Source organism: Doryrhamphus excisus, chromosome 20, assembly GCF_030265055.1.
Source record: "Doryrhamphus excisus isolate RoL2022-K1 chromosome 20, RoL_Dexc_1.0, whole genome shotgun sequence".
Classification (NCBI taxonomy): Eukaryota; Metazoa; Chordata; class Actinopteri; order Syngnathiformes; family Syngnathidae; genus Doryrhamphus; species Doryrhamphus excisus.
The window spans coordinates 13,607,723-13,625,988 of record NC_080485.1 but is presented as its reverse complement, the minus strand read 5'-3'; the positions used below and the strand labels follow the sequence as shown (position 1 = coordinate 13,625,988).

Genomic DNA, 18,266 nt, shown 5'->3' with positions numbered 1-18,266 from the left:
GGGGGGATTAGGAAAGCAGCAATGTCCCAGCATTTGAACCCGAGATCTACACCCCCACCACCCTCCCGAGTCCTGCTCTTTTAGACCCAAAGGGGAGCGAGGAGGCGGGTTTCGGAAGGGGACAGATACGGTCTGAACCAACCAGTTGGGTCCATGCATATTCTTATCATAGCCACAGAAAATATGCAATAAAATAACATTTCAAAAATACGGTTTAAACTCAAAATGTATGATTTTAGATGGAGAATATGTTTAGATTAAGATTTAGGTTAGGTTTAGATTAATAATCATAAACATACCACCTTCTCTCGACTATTTTAGCCTGAAAACCCACCTTCTTTGTGGGTTTATTTTCATTTTTTTGGTTAAATTTTATTATTAAAATGGCCCCCGGGCTGCACTTTGGACACCCGAGGGACGACTGCAACAGGTCTGAAACCAATTAACAGTGATAAACGAGGGACGACTACAACAGGTCTGAAACCACTTGACCGTGATAAACGAGGGATGACTGCAACATGTCTTAATCTAATTAACAGTGATAAACGAGGGGCGACTACAACAGGTCTGAAACCAATTAATAGTGATAAAGGAGGGACGACTACAACAGGTCTGAAACCAATTAATAGTGATAAACGAGGGACAACTGCAACATGTCTGAAACCAATTAACCGTGATAAAGGAGGGACGGCTACAACAGGTCCGAAACCAATTAACCGTGATAAACAAGGGACGACTACAGCATGTCTGAAACCAATTAACAGTGATAAACGAGGGACGACTACAACAGGTCTGAAACCAATTAACAGTGATAAATGAGGTACGACTACAACAGAAAGAGATACAAAAAACTTTGTATCTTTGTATTTGTAATTTTTTAATTAATATAATATAATAAAATTAATATAAAATCAAAATAATTTGATAATTTTTAAAATGGCCCCCGGGCTGCACTTTGGACACCCCGAGAATAAAGGCTACACCATCTCAGTACATGGTGATTCTATGGCCATAATGAAATAATACAAAGACAAAGAAAACAACAAAGATGTGAACAGACTGCAGATGAGTCACTCGCAGCCAAAAGACAAACCAGCACCCAATCAGGGTTTGATTGTAGGGCCATAAAGGATGACCCTTGACCTCAAACCACTGACATCAGGATGTTTTTTTTTTTCTCACGTTGGTGTTGATGTGATGCTTTTCTTTGGCGGCCACTCCAGTGGATGAAAAATGATTTGGACCACACATGCTTGATTGGGGGCGGCACGGCGGGGGGAGTGGTTAGCGCGCAGACTTCACAGCTAGGAGACCAGGGTTCAATCCCACCCTCGCTCCATCTCTGTGTGGAGTTTGCATGTTCTCCCCGTGCATGTGTGTGTTTTCTCCGGGAATGAATCTTCATACTACATGTTCTTCTTCTAATATTTGGACTTTGATATTTCTTTAATATTTAACATTCCCAAAGCTACTGTAATTCTAGATTGTGTTGGTTTATCATTATATTACAACTTTATGGCAACTTCTTTAATATTTCAACTTTTTTAGGTGGAATTGAACCCTGGTCTCCGAGCTGTGAGGTCTGCATGCTAACCACTTGACTGCTGTGCAGCCACATACACTTGTTAACTTTCTATAATAGTAAGTGACGTTGACTTTTTCCTCTTGAGAACAAAAAAATATATTTTCCTTGTCATGTTCTCATTTATAAAAAGACACAAATATGTGTCCTCATATCCAGAAAAACGCCTTTTGTTAATGAATTTGAAAAGTTTCATCCATAATGTCTTGACAGCAGAACATGCTGTAGCTGCCGTTCGCAGGCATATTGTAATATGTGCTGACTGGAAACACAGCCTGCTCGTTATGTCTCATTTAAATACATACAGGACAGAAAAGGATTCATTTTTAAAGAGAGGTTCTGCGAGTAAACGATAAGCCTTCCCTGATTGTGTTGTACCTGGGTGACCTCGCCACGGTGCCTTTTGGCCAACACGCTTCAACGAAAGCCAGCCAGGAATGCTGGCACAACTAGCTTTTTCCGTCTTTGTCCCCTAAAAAATCCTACACAAACTACATTTCTGTATAATGTCTGAATTCGCTTTTTGCCTTATAGTATCAGCCCCATCTTTTCAAGGTGACTCCATCGCCGATAGAAATGCAGGACAGCCCGGAGCTTATCATCATGATATGATCGCACTTCACACAGCGACACTTCCTGACTGACGGAATCTGGAGCCTTTTTTTTTTTTTTTTTCAGGTGAGTCAAAGTTCACAAGTGTTGACGCCTTGACTGGGTGGAAGTGGATCTGATAAGACGTTCCCATTTAAATCCTCTTATCCAGCTTAGAAGTGGTGCTCATGATTAAAGTAACAAAAATGGAGAATTAAGACCAGGAAGCTTGTCAAAGATCTTTTATATAACAGGAGCACTCTGCTGCAAAAAAAAAAAAGCCAAATGTCATGTGGTGCATTGCGACCCAAATGTTTTTAAGATTCTTTACGTGTTTTTCAGAATCAACAAAAGCAAAAGCTCGAGACCTTCCATTCCACTGTTTTTTATTTTTTTATTTTTCGGAGTTTGGGTTTGCAATGGGACTGCTGTTGCGTTTACTGACCATCCAATCAAGCATTCATTAATTCATTTTCTACTGCTTTTCCTCACGAGGGTCGCGGGGGGTGCTGGAGCCTATCCCAGCTGTCTTCGTGCGAGAAGCGGGGTACACCCTGGACTGGTGGCCAGCCAATCACAGGGCACATATAGACAAACAACCATTCACACTCACATTCATACCTATGGACAATTTGGAGTCGCTAATTAACCTAGCATGTTTTTGGAATGTGGGAGGAAACCGGAGTACCCGGAGAAAACCCACGCATGCACGGGGAGAACATGCAAACTCCACACAGAGATGGCAGAAAGTGGGATTTAACTCGGGTTTCCTAGCTGTGAGGCCTCCGTGCTAACCACTCAACCACCGTGCAGCCCTCCCATATATTATCTGTTCTTTAAAAATACACCAGATCGGACCCTGATCTCAATTATGAAGATCGGATCGGCACATTCCTACTGTATTCTCATAATATTTTGACTTTATTCCCAACCTAATTTCCCCCCCAAATTGCTTTAATATAACATGATAATAATGATAATATCATAATATAATAATATATGATTATTCATTCATTCATTTTCTACCGTCAAGGGTCGAGGGAACAAAGTCCAAATATTAGAAGAAGAACATGTAGTATGAAGATTCATTCATTCATTTTCTACCCCTTTGCCTCACAAGGGTCACGGGGGTGCTGGAGCCTATCCCAGCTGTCTTTGGACGAGAGGTGGGGTACACCCTGGACTGGTGGCCAGTCAATCACAGGGCACATATAGACAAACAACCATTCACACTCACATTTTATGTGTCCTGGGCCAAAAAAAAAAACGATAAAAAAACGCTGCAAGCTGCAAATGCAGTGACAGCTGGCTAACTTATGACTACAAGCACAAATTAAAAAAAAATATGTCCATACAGTATTTTGTCTGGAAAACAGATGACAAACAAGACCCACGGCAATAAAGAAGAAGACCTCACACTTGATCTTTCTGAGGGAGCCACGATTCCGCATGGCTGAGAAACGAGAAGAAAAAAAAAATGGGTCACTTCCCAAACTGCAATGGCTTACCCCCGAGTGAGCCAATTTGCCACTTTCAATTATTTAAGGCAGCACCTGTCTCCTTTCAAATTTCAGCGGCTCAGATTGCTGTGCAAACAAGAACCTCCAGAGCAGATTGGCAAGCTTGAGAAAAAGCACAAAAAGACAGAGAGCGAGAGAGAGAGAGAGAAAGAGAGAGAGAAGAAGAAGAAGAAGCAATGCCGCCGATGTTCATATCTCCTCTGTGGTCTGCAGCCATTCCTCTTACTTAGTCAACCTCATGGAGTCATTTCTTGGCGTGGTGTTGTCCAATCTAAATGGTAATTTGGAAGGCCCGTTCTCTCATCACGACTGCTAATGCTTGTTTACGGGAAGACAGATACTCCGTGGGAAAAATTAAAGTTGGAATGAGAAAGCAGAAGGTCAGTCCGACTGTCATGAGACAATGCGCATGGAAAAGTGGGAATCCGGGCCATCGAGCCACGTAGTCAAATTTGGAAATAACAGTATGAGCTGCCTTGTTTGCCATTGTGAATATTATTTATTTGTCCCTAAAAAAAAAAAAAAAAAAAAACAAGCATGGCAGCCGTGAAGGAGGCTGTAGCCAAGGATGAAAATTCCATTCCTTCCTGTTGATTTGCCTCAAGATTGATAGGAACTCCATCAATTGCTTCCCTGCCTTCCGACAAAAATAAGGTAGCTGAAACGGGACTAATGGTGGTAAGAAAAGCAGTAGCTGTTTGAGAAAAGAGTGGAAATGAAGAATGAAAGGATGGGGGCCGGGGGGGCACTTTGATGTTTTACACTTTTTCTAAACCAACCCATGTCCATATGCTAACAAGCTATAGTTACTTTTTTCAAAGAAATGTTGTGAGGTAGCTAGGGTTCGATTCCATATGACTCATTATATGACTTATATATTATGTTATAGATGTATTATATGACTCGGCTGCATGGCGGTCGAGTGGTTAGCGTGCAGACCTCACAGCTAGGAGACCAGGGTTCAATCCCTTTACATGCCCTGTGATTGGCTGGCCACCAGTCCAGGGTGAGCCCCGTCTCTCGCACGAAGACAGCTGGGATAGGCTCCAGCACCCCTTGCGACCCTTGTGAGGAAAAGCGGTAGAAAATGAATGAATGAATGAATATATGACTCGGCTGCACGGCGATCGAGTGGTTAGCACACAGACCTCATAGCTAGGAGACCAGGGTTCAATCCCTTTACATGCCCTGTGATTGGCTGGCCACCAGTCCAGGGTGAGCCCCGTCTCTCGCACGAAGACAGCTGGGATAGGCTCCAGCACCCCCGCGACCCTTGTGAGGATAAGCGGTAGAAAATGAATGAATATATGACTCGGCTGCACGGCGGTCGAGTGGTTAGCGTGCAGACCTCACAGCTAGGAGACCAGGGCTCAATCCCTTTACATGCCCTGTGATTGGCTGGCCACCAGTCCAGGGTGTGCCCCACCTCTCGCACGAAGACAGCTGGGATAGGCTCCAGCACCCCCCGCAACCCTCATGAGGATAAGCGGTAGAAAATGAATGAATGAATGAATATATGACTCGGCTGCACGGCGGTCGAGTGGTTAGCACACAGACCTCATAGCTAGGAGACCAGGGTTCAATCCCTTTACATGCCCTGTGATTGGCTGGCCACCAGTCCAGGGTGTGCCCCGTCTCTCGCACGAAGACAGCTGGGATCGGCTTCAGCACTCCCGCGACCCTCGTGAGGAAAAGCGGTAGAAAATGAATGAATGAATGAATATTTGCATGTAGCTGGCAGCTCAGTGACTCCAGTTCCTGGAAAATAATCCATTCCAATGGAGCACTAGTTTGTGGGAATTCTGGGTAACATTGCTTTAGCTCCTAGAAATAAAAGAAACAAAGTGTGTGCATGACTAAGACTCAGCTTGTGCACACAAATCCCCCTTCAGGTTCCCAGCAGGAAGTCATGCAGGCAGGGAAGCTTCCAGTGAACATAAAGAGGTAAAGAGGAAGACAAAAAAAAAAAAAAGAAGAAGACTCCAGCTGGAGTTCAACGCCAAAAGGCCCAACTGGTGGTGAAAAAGGGGTTGACGGAGTATCAAAGCGGGCGGCGTGTGATCTAACAGGCCGGGCAGACAAGAGCTTAGAAAAGTGAAATCAGAGCGAGCGCGCCTCATATTTAATTCAACATTCTCAACCCTCAGGTACGAGTGCCATCAGGGCGACGCTTCCACCTCAGGCCTCCCATCATCTCCCATTGATTTACAGCGCAGATTACATTTCCATGATAGATTTAGGGGACATCTTCAGAATGACGGAGTATTTCAAGGCGATATGAAACGTAATCATTCCACAGGGTTTTTCCATGAATATCCATCTGTCATGTGCCAACCTCCGGCCCTCCGCCTCCGTCGATTACACTGGGGAACAATATTTTTTCAACTTTCTGTTGCATTGGATTTTTTAACTGATTCTGAATGATTTTTAGGCGCTGATTTCAAATCTGAAATTAGTTTTTGTCCATAAGCTCTAGTTTTCATGCAATTTGAGATAGATGAAATAGTCTAAATATATGAACTTACGTAACCCAAATCTATGCGTTTTGAGATTATATACATAGATTCCATTCCTGTTCCAGTTTTCAAAGGTTTGCCTTCATTAAACGATAAAGACATTGGACATGATACGAACGAGGAAGACAGTTGTGACAATGAATTGCCAGAAACTAGGTGGGAACAATCCGAGGAATGTTCTTCAGAGACTGAATCTCCCCCAGTCCCCAAGCCTCTTCACCAAACTGAACTGAATGACTTAGTTCGGGATTTAGGTCTTTCAAAGAAAGCAGCTGAGCTTTTGGCATCAAGATTACAAGGCAAAAATCTTGTTGATCACACTGTTAAAGTGTCATATTACAGAAAGCGCGACCAGCTTTTTGTGACCTTCTTTTCTGAAGACAGACAGTTTGTTTATGCCATGATATCCCAGGTCTTCTCAAAGAACTGGGTGTTCCTCACTATGATCCAACTGAATGGCGGCTCTTTATAGACAGTTCTAAACGCAGTCTCAAGTGTGTTCTTTTGCATAATGGCAATGTTTACGGGGCAGTGCCTGTTGGTCATTCAGTTCATCTGCGGGAAGACTATGATGACATCAGAATGGTCATGGAATTCTTAAAATATCGTGAGCACAACTGGATCATTTGTGTAGACTTGAAAATGGTAAACTTCCTTCTTGGTCAACAGAAAGGTTTCACCAAGTTTCCATGTTTCCTCTGCATGTGGGACAGTCGAGCACGAGACAGACACTGGGTCCAGAAGGACTGGCCTGTTCGTGAAACCCTTGAAGCAGGCATGCCAAATATCACACATAACCCAATTGTTGACAGAGATAGGATCATCTTTCCTCCTCTGCACATCAAACTAGGTTTGATGAAACAATTTGTCAAGGCACTGGATACCGAAGGTTAATGTTTCCAACACATAATCAAAGCTATACCAGGGTTGTCGTTCGAGAAGATCAAAGCAGGTGTGTTTGATTCGAACCCTCATTCGTGATGATCAGTTTGTTGCCAAGATGACCGCCTTGGAGAGGGCAGCATGGTTATCCTTTGTGGCAGTCACTTAGAACTTCCTTGGAAACAACAAGGCAGAGAACTACAATGAACTTGTGAACAGAATGCTCCTCGCTTTTCGTGCTCTCAGGTGCAACATGAGCATCAAGCTTCATTTCTTGAACAGCCACCTTGACCAGTTCCCTGAAAACCTGGGGGCTGTGAGTGACGAACAAGGAGAGCGGTTCCACCAAGACCTAAAGATCATGGAAGAACGCTACCAAGGTCGCTGGGACAAAAGTATGATGGCCGACTACTGCTGGAGTATTAAACGAGATTGCCCAGATGAAGTGTACAAACGCAAAAGTTACAAACGCAAATTCCTGCCTGACTAAAATACTGTACTGACAGAAAGTGATAAGCGTTATTAGCTGTGATTGACTCTTATCTGAAGAACGTTGTAAATTATGCTTATCTCACGTTGCGATAAAGACTGTTTTCTGAGAAACGCTTCCAGAAAAACATATGGCACTTCTAACAATGGTGTACTTTAATCTAAAATCACATTTTAATGTTCTGTTTCTTTTGCCTTGTTAAATATACTGATTTGTGGCTGACATTGCAATATCCTATAATAATGCTCGATTTTTTTCCATTTTTAATAAAAAATTAAAGATTGCATAAAATCTGTAGCTTGCAGAAAAAAACTAACTTCAGATTTGAACTCAGCACACTTGAATTGACTAAAAACAAGTCTTACTTTAAATGCAACATTTTGAGTGTTCCCCAGTGTTATTATACATCCACATACATTATCACACAGGGCTGAATAATGCACAAACGCTGCCAGGTATGGATGGTAGAGACATATTTTAATCGATTTCATATTGAATGTCGAGCTGCACGGCGGGCGAGTGGTTAGCGCGCGGACCTCACAGCTAGGAGACTAGGGTTCAATTCCACCCTCTGTGTGGAGTTCGCATGTTCTCCCCGTGCATGCGTGGGTTTTCTCCGGGTACTCTGGTTTCCTCCCACATTCCAAAAACATGCTAGGTTAATTAGCGACTCCAAATTGTAAATTCATTCATTTTCTACCGCATTGCTGGAGCCTATCCCGGCTGTCTTCGGGCGAGAGGCGGGGTACACCCTGGACTGGTGGCCAGCCAATCACAGGGCACATATAGACAAACAACCATTCACACTCACATTCATACCTATGGACAATTTGGAGTCGCTAATTAACCTAGCATGTTTTTGGAATGTGGGAGGAAACCGGAGATCCCGGAGAAAACCCACGCATGCACGGGAAGAACAAGCAAACTCCACACAGAGATGGCCGAGGGTGGAATTGAACCCTGGTCTCCTAGCTGTGAGGTCTGCGTGCTAACCACTCAAATTACAGCCCAAATTGTAAATTGTAAAATAAATAAATTGTAATGTGAGTGTGAATGGTTGTTTGTCTATATGTGCTCTGTGATTGGCTGGCCACCAGTCCAGGGTGTACCCCGCCTCTCACCGGGAGACAGCTGGGATAGGCTCCAGCACCCCTTGTGAGGCAAAGGGATAGAAAATGAATGAATGAATCTTCATACTACATGTTCTTCTTCCAATATTTGGACTTTGTTCCCATAATATTTCTTTAATATTTAACTTTTTCCCAAAGCTACTGTAATTCTAGATTTAGTTGGTTTATCATTATATTACAACTTTATGGCAACTTCTTTAATATTTCAACTTAGGTTAATTGGCGACTCCAAATTGTCCATAGGTATGAATGTGAGTGTGAATGGTTGTTTGTCTATATGTGCCCTGTGATTGGCTGGCCACCAGTCCAGGGTGTACCCCGCCTCTCGCCCGAAGACAGCTGGGATACGTCCGTCACAAGGTCACACCAGTTCACATTCATTGTGCGTGTACATTGGAGCCACATTGATAGAATTAGAGTACAATAAAGTAAAAGATACATGAAACGGCCCAACACTGCAGCTGCATCCTACATTTAAAGGGGCGGTAGCCTACATTTCCAACACAACTTACTTCTAAGCACAACTTGGGAGGATAGCACCGTTTATTTGAACCCACCCATTTTTCATGTGGAAGAGAGGAGTCTTTTATTCCCCAGATATGTCCCATTACAGTATATAACTCTTTCACATTACTAAATGTAAGGATCAACTAAATAACTAAATAAAATTCTATATATTTGAAATGCAAGGGAAAAAAATCATAGAAAAACAAGTTTTATATGCATTTAGTTAAATAATTTTAATCCCCAAGTGGAATATTTTGAGTATTTAGGTGTTTGTTTCAAAAAAATAGGTCAAGTTTTATGGAACTTTGAAGTGCTTTATCTATAATTTAAACACTTTTCAGTCCTCGAAAATGCAGCATTAAAATTTCATTAAATTCCAGCTAAGCCAAGAGAACCCCTCATAAGCTTTTTTTTTTTATTTATTTTTTTTAAACCAATGTCATGTTATGTGTCAGATGTAAAAAAAAGATTGATGACGAGGGCCGGTAACCTTTAACGCCATCAATCCAGTTTGATGTAACGCTGCAAAGTCGTCATCCTGGTCTTTCACTCACGCACGTCAAAACAAATGTCAGCGGCGTGTGCTTACGTGTTTAATGGCGGTGTCTTCGGGCAGCCGCTTGTTGATGGAACAGTCAGACGGGCAGCTCACACAGGGATTGGTTGTCGCTATGCTTGCCAACGGGTGTCACGCATTGTTGCCATTGTACTGTACTACTACTACTACTACTACTACTACTACTACTACTACTACTACTACTACTAGTACGGCTGCTGATCACATTTTCAGGCAGATGGTGTAGCGCTACAGAAGCTAAACTCCATCCATATCCATCTGGCTTCAACACATGGATGGCAGGAGAGAAGATTGGCACAAGAAATGCATTTCATTCGCAATAAAGTTTGAGTGGACGCTACTAGATAGAGATGGGCAATAAAGGAAGTAGAGGCTTTTCATTCTTGTTGGGAAATAAGATTATTTCGGCATGAAAGAAGCCCAGGATAGAAGTACCGACTTAGCCAACAAGGGGATCCTAACTCTATTCATCCACTTCTTTTCTATATAACATCAATGCAAGGCCAGGACTTCAACCACAATGGCTTACATTGTCTGGGAAAAAAAGGAAAATTCATACCGACTCCAAAATCTACACCGACTCAAACCAAAGTAACATGTTGAATATGACTTTCATTCATTCATTTTCTACCGCTTATCTTCATGAGGGTGGCGAGCCTAGCCCAGCTGTCTTCAGGCAAGAGGCGGGGTGCCGGAGGGTCACAAGGGTGCCGGAGGGTGCCTATCCCAGCTGTCTTCGGGGGAAAAGGTTTGGTACACCCTGGACTGGTGGCCAGCCAATCACAGGGCACATATAGACAAACAACCATTCACACTCAAATTCATACCTATGGACAATTTGGAGTCGCCAATTAAACTAAGTTGAAATATTAAAGAAATTGCCATAAAGTTGTAATATAATGATAAACCAACTAAATCTAGAATTACAGTAGCTTTGGCAGTGTTAAATATTAAAGAAATATTATGGGAACAAAGAAGAACATGTAGTATGAAGATTCATTCATTCATTCATTTTCTACCGCTTATCCTCACAAGGGTGCCGGAGGGTGCTGGAGGCTATCCCAGCTGTCTTCGGGCAAGAGTTTTGGTACACCCTGGAGTGGTGGCCAGCCAATCACAGGGCACATATAGACAAACAACCATTCACACTCACATTCATACCTATGGACAATTTGGAGTCGCCAATTAACCTAAGTTGAAATATTAAAGAAGTTGCCATAAAGTTGTAATATAATGATAAACCAACTAAATCTAGAATTACAGTAACTTTGGGAATGTTAAAAATTAAAGCAATATTATGGGAACAAAGTCCAAATATTACAAGAAGAACATGTAGTATGAAGATCCATTCATTCTTTTTTTTTCCATTCATTTTCTTGTTTTTGGAATGTGGGAGGAAACCGGAGTACCCGGAGAAAACCCACGCATGCACGGGGAGAACATGCAAACTCCACAGAGAGATGGCCGAGGGTGGAATTGAACCCTGATCTCCTAGCTGTGAGGTCTGCGCGCTAACCACTCGACCACCGTGCAGCCCCAAGGACTGTAGGCAGTATATGGTATTGCAATATTAGTAACCAATCTCGGTATATGCCACACTTGTGTAAGGCTGCAACGACGGGTTAAATGTCTGGGGTGGGTTTGATGTCATTATTGATTTTTAAACACACACACATACACACATACACACACATACACACACATACACACACATACAGATGCTGAAGGGGATTAATCACACGGCGAAATGGGATTTGGAGGAGAAAGGTTTTCACCCTGTTTCTTTGAACAACGGACAAAGACCGACGTTACGAACCTGGATTTCAATCTGTGAGATGTGAGCGGTTTTATTGTAGATGGACAAGAAAGAAAATTTTGTGAAATTATTCTTGATCTTGCTCTTTGTCAAAGTACCAATAACGATCCAGTATTATGCAAAAGTGAGATACGCTTCTGTAGTTGTGGGTTTCTATGATGTCATGGAGGAAAAAACCTTGGACCTGTGCCTAGCCCGCCCCTTGTAAAACAAAAAAAAGGGCTTTGCTACACATCTTAAAATGCAGCCTGTAGCTTCAGCGTATAGCTCCTATCTCCATCATCATGACAGCCATCATGCTCCATTAGTCAACGACTTGCAAACACCCCATAGATTCCTTTTCGGACCATCGCAGTCCATGTTGTCTTTAAAGCTTGGTGATCCGTTACCATAGCAACACTGCGCCCCATGCACGAGGAGACCGGATGATGAGCTACGTCGTGACAGATAATGACAGAGGGAGAACAAGATGAAGGATGAGGGGTGGAAAAGGTGGACAAAAAGAGGAGAGTCCGGGCGAGACGATGGTGACAGAAGAAAAGGAAGGAATGCCACAGGCGGAGAGTCTATCTGGATGTCACAGGAAGGCGGAAAGGCTTGGGAAGCCGCGATTGATTAGGAAAACAAATGACTTCATTCACAAAACGTGAGCGTCACTGAGACACACATTCGGATAACGATTTCCGAAGCTACAGTTCAGGGGCCGAATGACTCCACATGAATGGAATGTTAAGTTAATTATGGATTCATATCTAAAAATCAGGCGGCACGGTGGTCGAGTGGTTAGCGTGCAGACCTCACAGCTAGGAGACCAGGGTTCAATTCCACTCTCGGCCATCTCTGTGTGGCGTTTGCATGTTCTCCCCGTTTCCTCCCACATTCCAAAAACATGCTAGTTTAAATTGTCCAAATTGTCCATAGGTATGAATGTGAGTGTGAATGGTTGTTTGTCTATATGTGCCCTGTGATTGGCTGGCCACCAGTCCGGGGTGTACCCCACCTCTCGCCTGAAGACAGCTGGGATAGGCTCCAGCAATCCCTGTGACCCTCGTGAGGCAAAGGGGTAGAAAAAGAATGAATGGATCTTCATACTACATGTTCTTCTTCTAATATTTGGACTTTGTTCCCATAATATTTCTTTAATATTTCTTTAATATTTAACATTACCAAAGCTTCTGTAATTCTAGATTTAGATGGTTTATCATTATATTACAACTTTATGGCAACTTCTTTCATATTTCAACTTAGGTTAATTGGCGACTCCAAATTGTCCATAGATATGAATGTGAGTGTGAATGGTTGTTTGTCTATATGTGCCCTGTGATTGGCTGGCCACCAGTCCAGGGTGTACCTTGCCTCTCGCCTGAAGACAGCTGGGATAGGCTCCAGCAACCCCCGTGACCCTCGTGAGGCAAAGGAGTAGAAAAAGAATGAATGGATCTTCATACTACATGTTCTTCTTCTAATATTTTGACTTTGTTCCCATAATATTTCTTTAATATTTAACATTCCCAAAGCTACTGTAATTCTAGATTTAGTTGGTTTATCATTATATTACAACTTTATGGCAACTTCTTTCATATTTCAACTTAGGTTAATTGGGGACTCCAAATTGTCCATAGGTATGAATGTGAGTGTGAATGGTTGTTTGTCTATATGTGCCCTGTGATTGGCTGGCCACCAGTGCAGGGTGTACCCCGCCTCTCGCCCAAAGACAGCTGGGATAGGCTCCAGCACCCTCCAGTGAGGAAAAGCGGAAGAAAATGAATGAATCTAAAAATCATCTGGTATCCAAATCATCACCATTGTTATCAATGACATATTTCGATCTCATTTGCCACAATTTTATAGACGACTTTTATGACGTGGCGGTGATTTAAGATTGCAAAAAAAAAAGTATTATAATTTGAGTGCACCTCCACTCCTATATAAATAAATACATAAGCATGTCTTCAGTGTGAGCGGGAAAAAAAAAACACATGAAAATCCAAAATCGATAGCGTGCACAACAAGTTCCAGTCAATCTACACTGCAGGATCATCAATGCAGACGACTAGTATGTGACGACATTATCGAGGGAGGATTATGATCACTCAGATTTCCTTTCATCCCAGCTGATCTTCATATTGCTTACGGAAACAGTCGCCCACAGGAAAGAATTCCCAGCAACGCTCCTGGTACATTTTCCACACATAGGATTCCTATATGAACAGAGTTAACAGAATGGGAGGGTAATGTGGCTAGTAATATTGTAGTGTCTGTATCGAGTATTTCCAGCAATTGACTTAACTTTGGATTACGTCTATAATATTTACAAGAGAACGTATTGTCGTATAATTGGGGTAGGTGTCACCCGCTATGCTAACATTGACACAAGTATGTTAAAAGTAATAGAAAATATATATACCTGTCCCGTGTGTTCAGTTTCATCTTTGTTAATGAGGTACATGAAAAAGAATCTGCAAGGAAACACCAGAAGAAATGATGCTGATGCTGATGCTGATACAACTCACACCACGCCGTGAGCAGGTCCGTGCAAGTTTGTGTTTGTGTTAGTCTGGTTTTGGGCACCATATTGTAGTCTGGATTTAGACCAGTGAGCTAAGAAGTGTATATAATAGGGGTGTAACGCCATCATCACGGTTCGGTACATACCTCAGTTTTAAGGTCACAGTCGGTTTCATTTTGTGTATAGTCGGGGACAAAAATTGTCCAAGAAGCTATAATGTCATACGGATCATCACTTTTTAACTTACAGTTAGTAATTTTGTGTTGAGTTGCTGAGTACTTAGAACCGGGTTGCAGAAGTTCTCTATGCGGGAAGGTAAATTATATTTTCCGGTAGCATCATGTGAGGCGCTGTGCCAGCTCGAAGCGCTGAGCCTGAATGTTGGCCAGAAGATAAGATGACTTATCGCTTACCTTTTAACCGGTTAATATTTCCAGGATAACTTCCTTTTTTTCTCATTTTCGCTATATTTTGCGTGGCTGGAATACTTTTCCATGACTCAATCATTTTCCAGGTTTTCCAGGACATGTGGTAACTGCTAGTATTAATAATAAAGTAATAGGGTTTTTCACTATCGCTACCTTGACTAGATGATACCTGGGCTGCACTGTATTTGTTTACAGAGTAGATGGATGACTAATGTGTACTGTCATCATCATACTATATATATGGACCGTTCAGTGTTTTTTTTCGTCAACGATGTCAAAAAAAAATTTATAACAAAAATGACACCGTGACGAGCTAAAAATGGCTCTTTGATGACCAAAACGTGACAAGTTATGAGTTTTTATGGACAAGATGAGACTGGACGTAAATGTTATTTTTTTATTAATAACCATTTTTAACACTCGTAGCACTCAATAACGTCATAAACAAGCAGGGATTTCTACATTTCTGCCTATTGTTGGAGTATTTTGTATTCATTATATTTTATATTTTATATTTTATATTTTATATTTTATATTTTATATTTTATATTTTATATTTTATATTTTATATTTAATTTTTTATTTTTTATATATTATATATTATTTTTTAATATATTATATATTATTTTTTAATATATTATGTTATTTTTAATATATTATATATTATTTTTTAATATATTATATATTATTTTTAATATATTATATATTCATTATATTGTATGTAGACTTTTACAGGTGTATTTTGCATACAAAGAATAATTGTAGCCCTTCTTTGTTTTTTTTTCCCTATTTTTCTTTAAAAAAATATACCAATAAATTTTCAGTTTTTGATGACTAAAACCTTTTTATTTTTAGGTTTCATCAACTAAATCTGGACTAAAACTATGACATATAAAAATGATTAAAATGCAACAAAAACAAGAAGCATTTTCCTAAAAAAAAAACCAAAAAACTCAACCCCGGTACCGTTACACCCTGAGTATATACGTCTAACCGGCATGCACACACATACTGCCGCATCGAAAAAAAAACACAGCAGAGGTCAGACCAAGGATGCACCTCAGAAAATCCATACTGTGTGAGCCAATTATCGATAGTGGAATCATGCACATCTGCAATGCAAAAAAACACGACTTAGTGGACAAGCTGTTCATTCATCAACTCTGCACATCCAAGCAGTTGACTTGCATGACATAGTCGATTAATTTTGAACCGTGTTAGTTTCATAAAAGTGGGTGGCACTCACACTGTGAGGACAAAGTACAGCTTGGGTGTTTTTTTTTTTTTTCTAAACTACTGCAAACTCACAAATAGTTGGCCAAGTTGTGCTCCTGTAGAGTGTGGGTCTCAAAGCCATGAGGAACTTTATCAAAGTACTCACTCCCTAATCCACATATAAAACACTTTGTCTGCAGGGAGAGAGAGAGAAGTAAAACACAGTACAACATGAACAAGTGCAGGTTTTTCCCCCCCAAAAAAAGCGTTATGGGATTCGTTCATGGTGTTAGTCCGCTGTGACTACGTTGTTCCTTGTTCTCAAAGCCACTGTCACACACTTAAATGCAAAAAAAAAAAAAAAAGACCGGATGGTGAAATGAATTGGGGGAAAGCTGCCAGGTTTACAGACATCATTTGTATTCTCCGCTCACAGACACAACAATCATGTTGTTGTTATACTGCCTTCAACAATCCTCAGCATTTTTTCTACTGCGGGATGACTCCCTTGGCTCTAGCATTATAAAACAATTATGAGAATCATGGAATATGCTGACAAATATGACTAAATCACCACTGAATGTGATTTATTCAAACTATGGAAACACGGCGGTCGAGTGGTTAGCGCGCATACCTCACAGCGAGGAGCCCCAAGTTCAATTCCACCCTCCGCCATCTCTGTGTGGAGTTTGCATGTTCTCTCCGTGCATGCATGAGTTTTTTCGGGGTACTCCGGTTTCCTCCCACATTCCAAAAACATGCTAGGTTAATTAGCGACTCCAAATTGTCCATAGGTATGAATGTGAGTGTGAATGGTTGTTTGTCTATATGTGCCCTGTGATTGGCTGGCCATCAGTCCAGGGTGTACCCCGCCTCTCGCCTGAAAACAGCTGGGATAGGCTCCAGCACCGCCCGCGACCCTCGTGAGGATAAGCGGTAGAAAATGAATGAATGTTAAATTCTGGCTGCACGGTGGTTGAGTGGTTAGCGTGCAGGCCTCACGGCTAGGAGCCCCAAGTTCAATTCCACCCTCCTCCATCTCTGTCTGGAGTTTGCCCCCATGCATGCGTGCGTTTTCTCCGGTTTCCTCCCACATTCCAAAAACATGCTAGGTTAATAAGTGGTAGAAAATGAATAAATGAATGGAAACAACCAGGCCGAGTGGTTAGCGTGCAGGCCACACAGCTAGGAGACCCGAGTTTGATTCCACCCTAGTCCATCTCTGTGTGGAGTTTGCATGTTCTCCGGGTTCTCCGGTTTCCTCCCACATTCCAAAAACATGCTAGGTTAATTGGCGACTCCAAATTGTCCATAGGTATGAATGTGAGTGTGAATGGTTGTTTGTCTATATGTGCCCTATATGGCCACCAGTCCAGGGTGTACACCGACTCTCGCCCGAAGACAGCTGGGATAGGTTCCAGCACCCCCACGAGGATAAGCGGTAGAAAATGAATGAATGAATGGAAACAACCAGAATGACTGGTTAGGCCACACAGCTAGGAAACCCGAGTTCGATTCCACCTGCAGCCATCTCTGTGTGGAGTTTGCATGTTCTCCCCGTGCATGCATGTTTTTTCTCCGGGTACTCCGGTTTCCTCCCACATTCCAAAAACATGCTAAATTAATATGAATGTGCCCCTATTAATGTACCCCGTCCCTCGCCTGAAGACAGCTGGGATAGGCTCCAGCACCCCCCACGACCCTCGTGAGGATAGGCGGCCAAAAATGAATAAATGAATGAATGGCATAAAGTGGTTAAAACTGAAGAGGACCCACAGGAAGTTATTGTAACATCTTACCTCCATATCCTCCTTCACCTGCTCCTGCTGGTCACGAAGCTCCCCAAAGGCATCAATTATCAAGCCTGGAAGAGAGAACACATTTCTTGTTGGTTTGCTTCTGACATCTCTAATTCCAGACGGCTTGAGGCTACCTGGAGACTCCAAAGCGTCCATAGGTATGATGGCGGTTCCACTGTACGCTACTTTGACTCACCTTGGATGATGGCCAGCAAGATGACGACCACAAAGAAGAAAAACGTGATGTCAAAAACGATACGCTCCACCTCAAACTCATCACCGGCGGGGTCCTCAAGCTCGTCGCCAATGCCCCCGCCTGCTCGTACCCCCGCGTACATATGGAACATGTAGCACTATAAGAAATACGTATATATATTACATATAACACTTATTGAGAATATCACTACATTACTTATTACAAGCCAAAGTAAGCAGACATTTTTTTTTAAAAGTACTTAACCAGGCATAAACACAGTTGCTCCACACTTGGAGAATCAGTAATCAAAACCGGAATCGTTCAATGGTGAGCCTCCATGCACTTTTGTTGGTTTCACAGAACAGCTAAGAACTTTCCAATCAATATGCTGCGCCTTCGGCTACGACTCTCCCTGGAAGGATGTTGTGTGAGACACAAATTAAGAGTCTAGTTGCCTGGCAGGGATGATACCTCTGCTGCAGTACCTTTGCTTCTAAGAGATGTCTTA

The 18,266-nt window shown here is 42.1% G+C and overlaps 1 protein-coding gene across 9 annotated transcripts in view; it reads right to left on the bottom strand.

Annotated features, from left to right (window-relative positions):
• Positions 1-13,446: 13,446 nt before the first annotated feature.
• The window catches only part of ryr2b (ryanodine receptor 2b (cardiac)), an 84,776-nt gene continuing 79,956 nt past the window's right edge, over positions 13,447-18,266 (bottom strand). For 7 of the 9 annotated variants that reach the window (XM_058059131.1, XM_058059129.1, XM_058059130.1 and 4 more), the window contains 4 exons: positions 17,759-17,915; positions 17,563-17,627; positions 15,857-15,957; positions 15,319-15,660 (listed from right to left, as the gene is read on the bottom strand). In XM_058059131.1, the coding sequence (XP_057915114.1) occupies positions 15,651-15,660; positions 15,857-15,957; positions 17,563-17,627; positions 17,759-17,915 (333 nt within the window). In that variant the 3' untranslated portion in view covers positions 15,319-15,650. Of the gene's footprint in view, positions 13,813-14,018; positions 14,071-15,318; positions 15,958-17,562; positions 17,628-17,758; positions 17,916-18,266 lie in introns of those variants that run through there. The other 2 variants (XM_058059137.1, XM_058059128.1) reach the window with 2 other exon arrangements.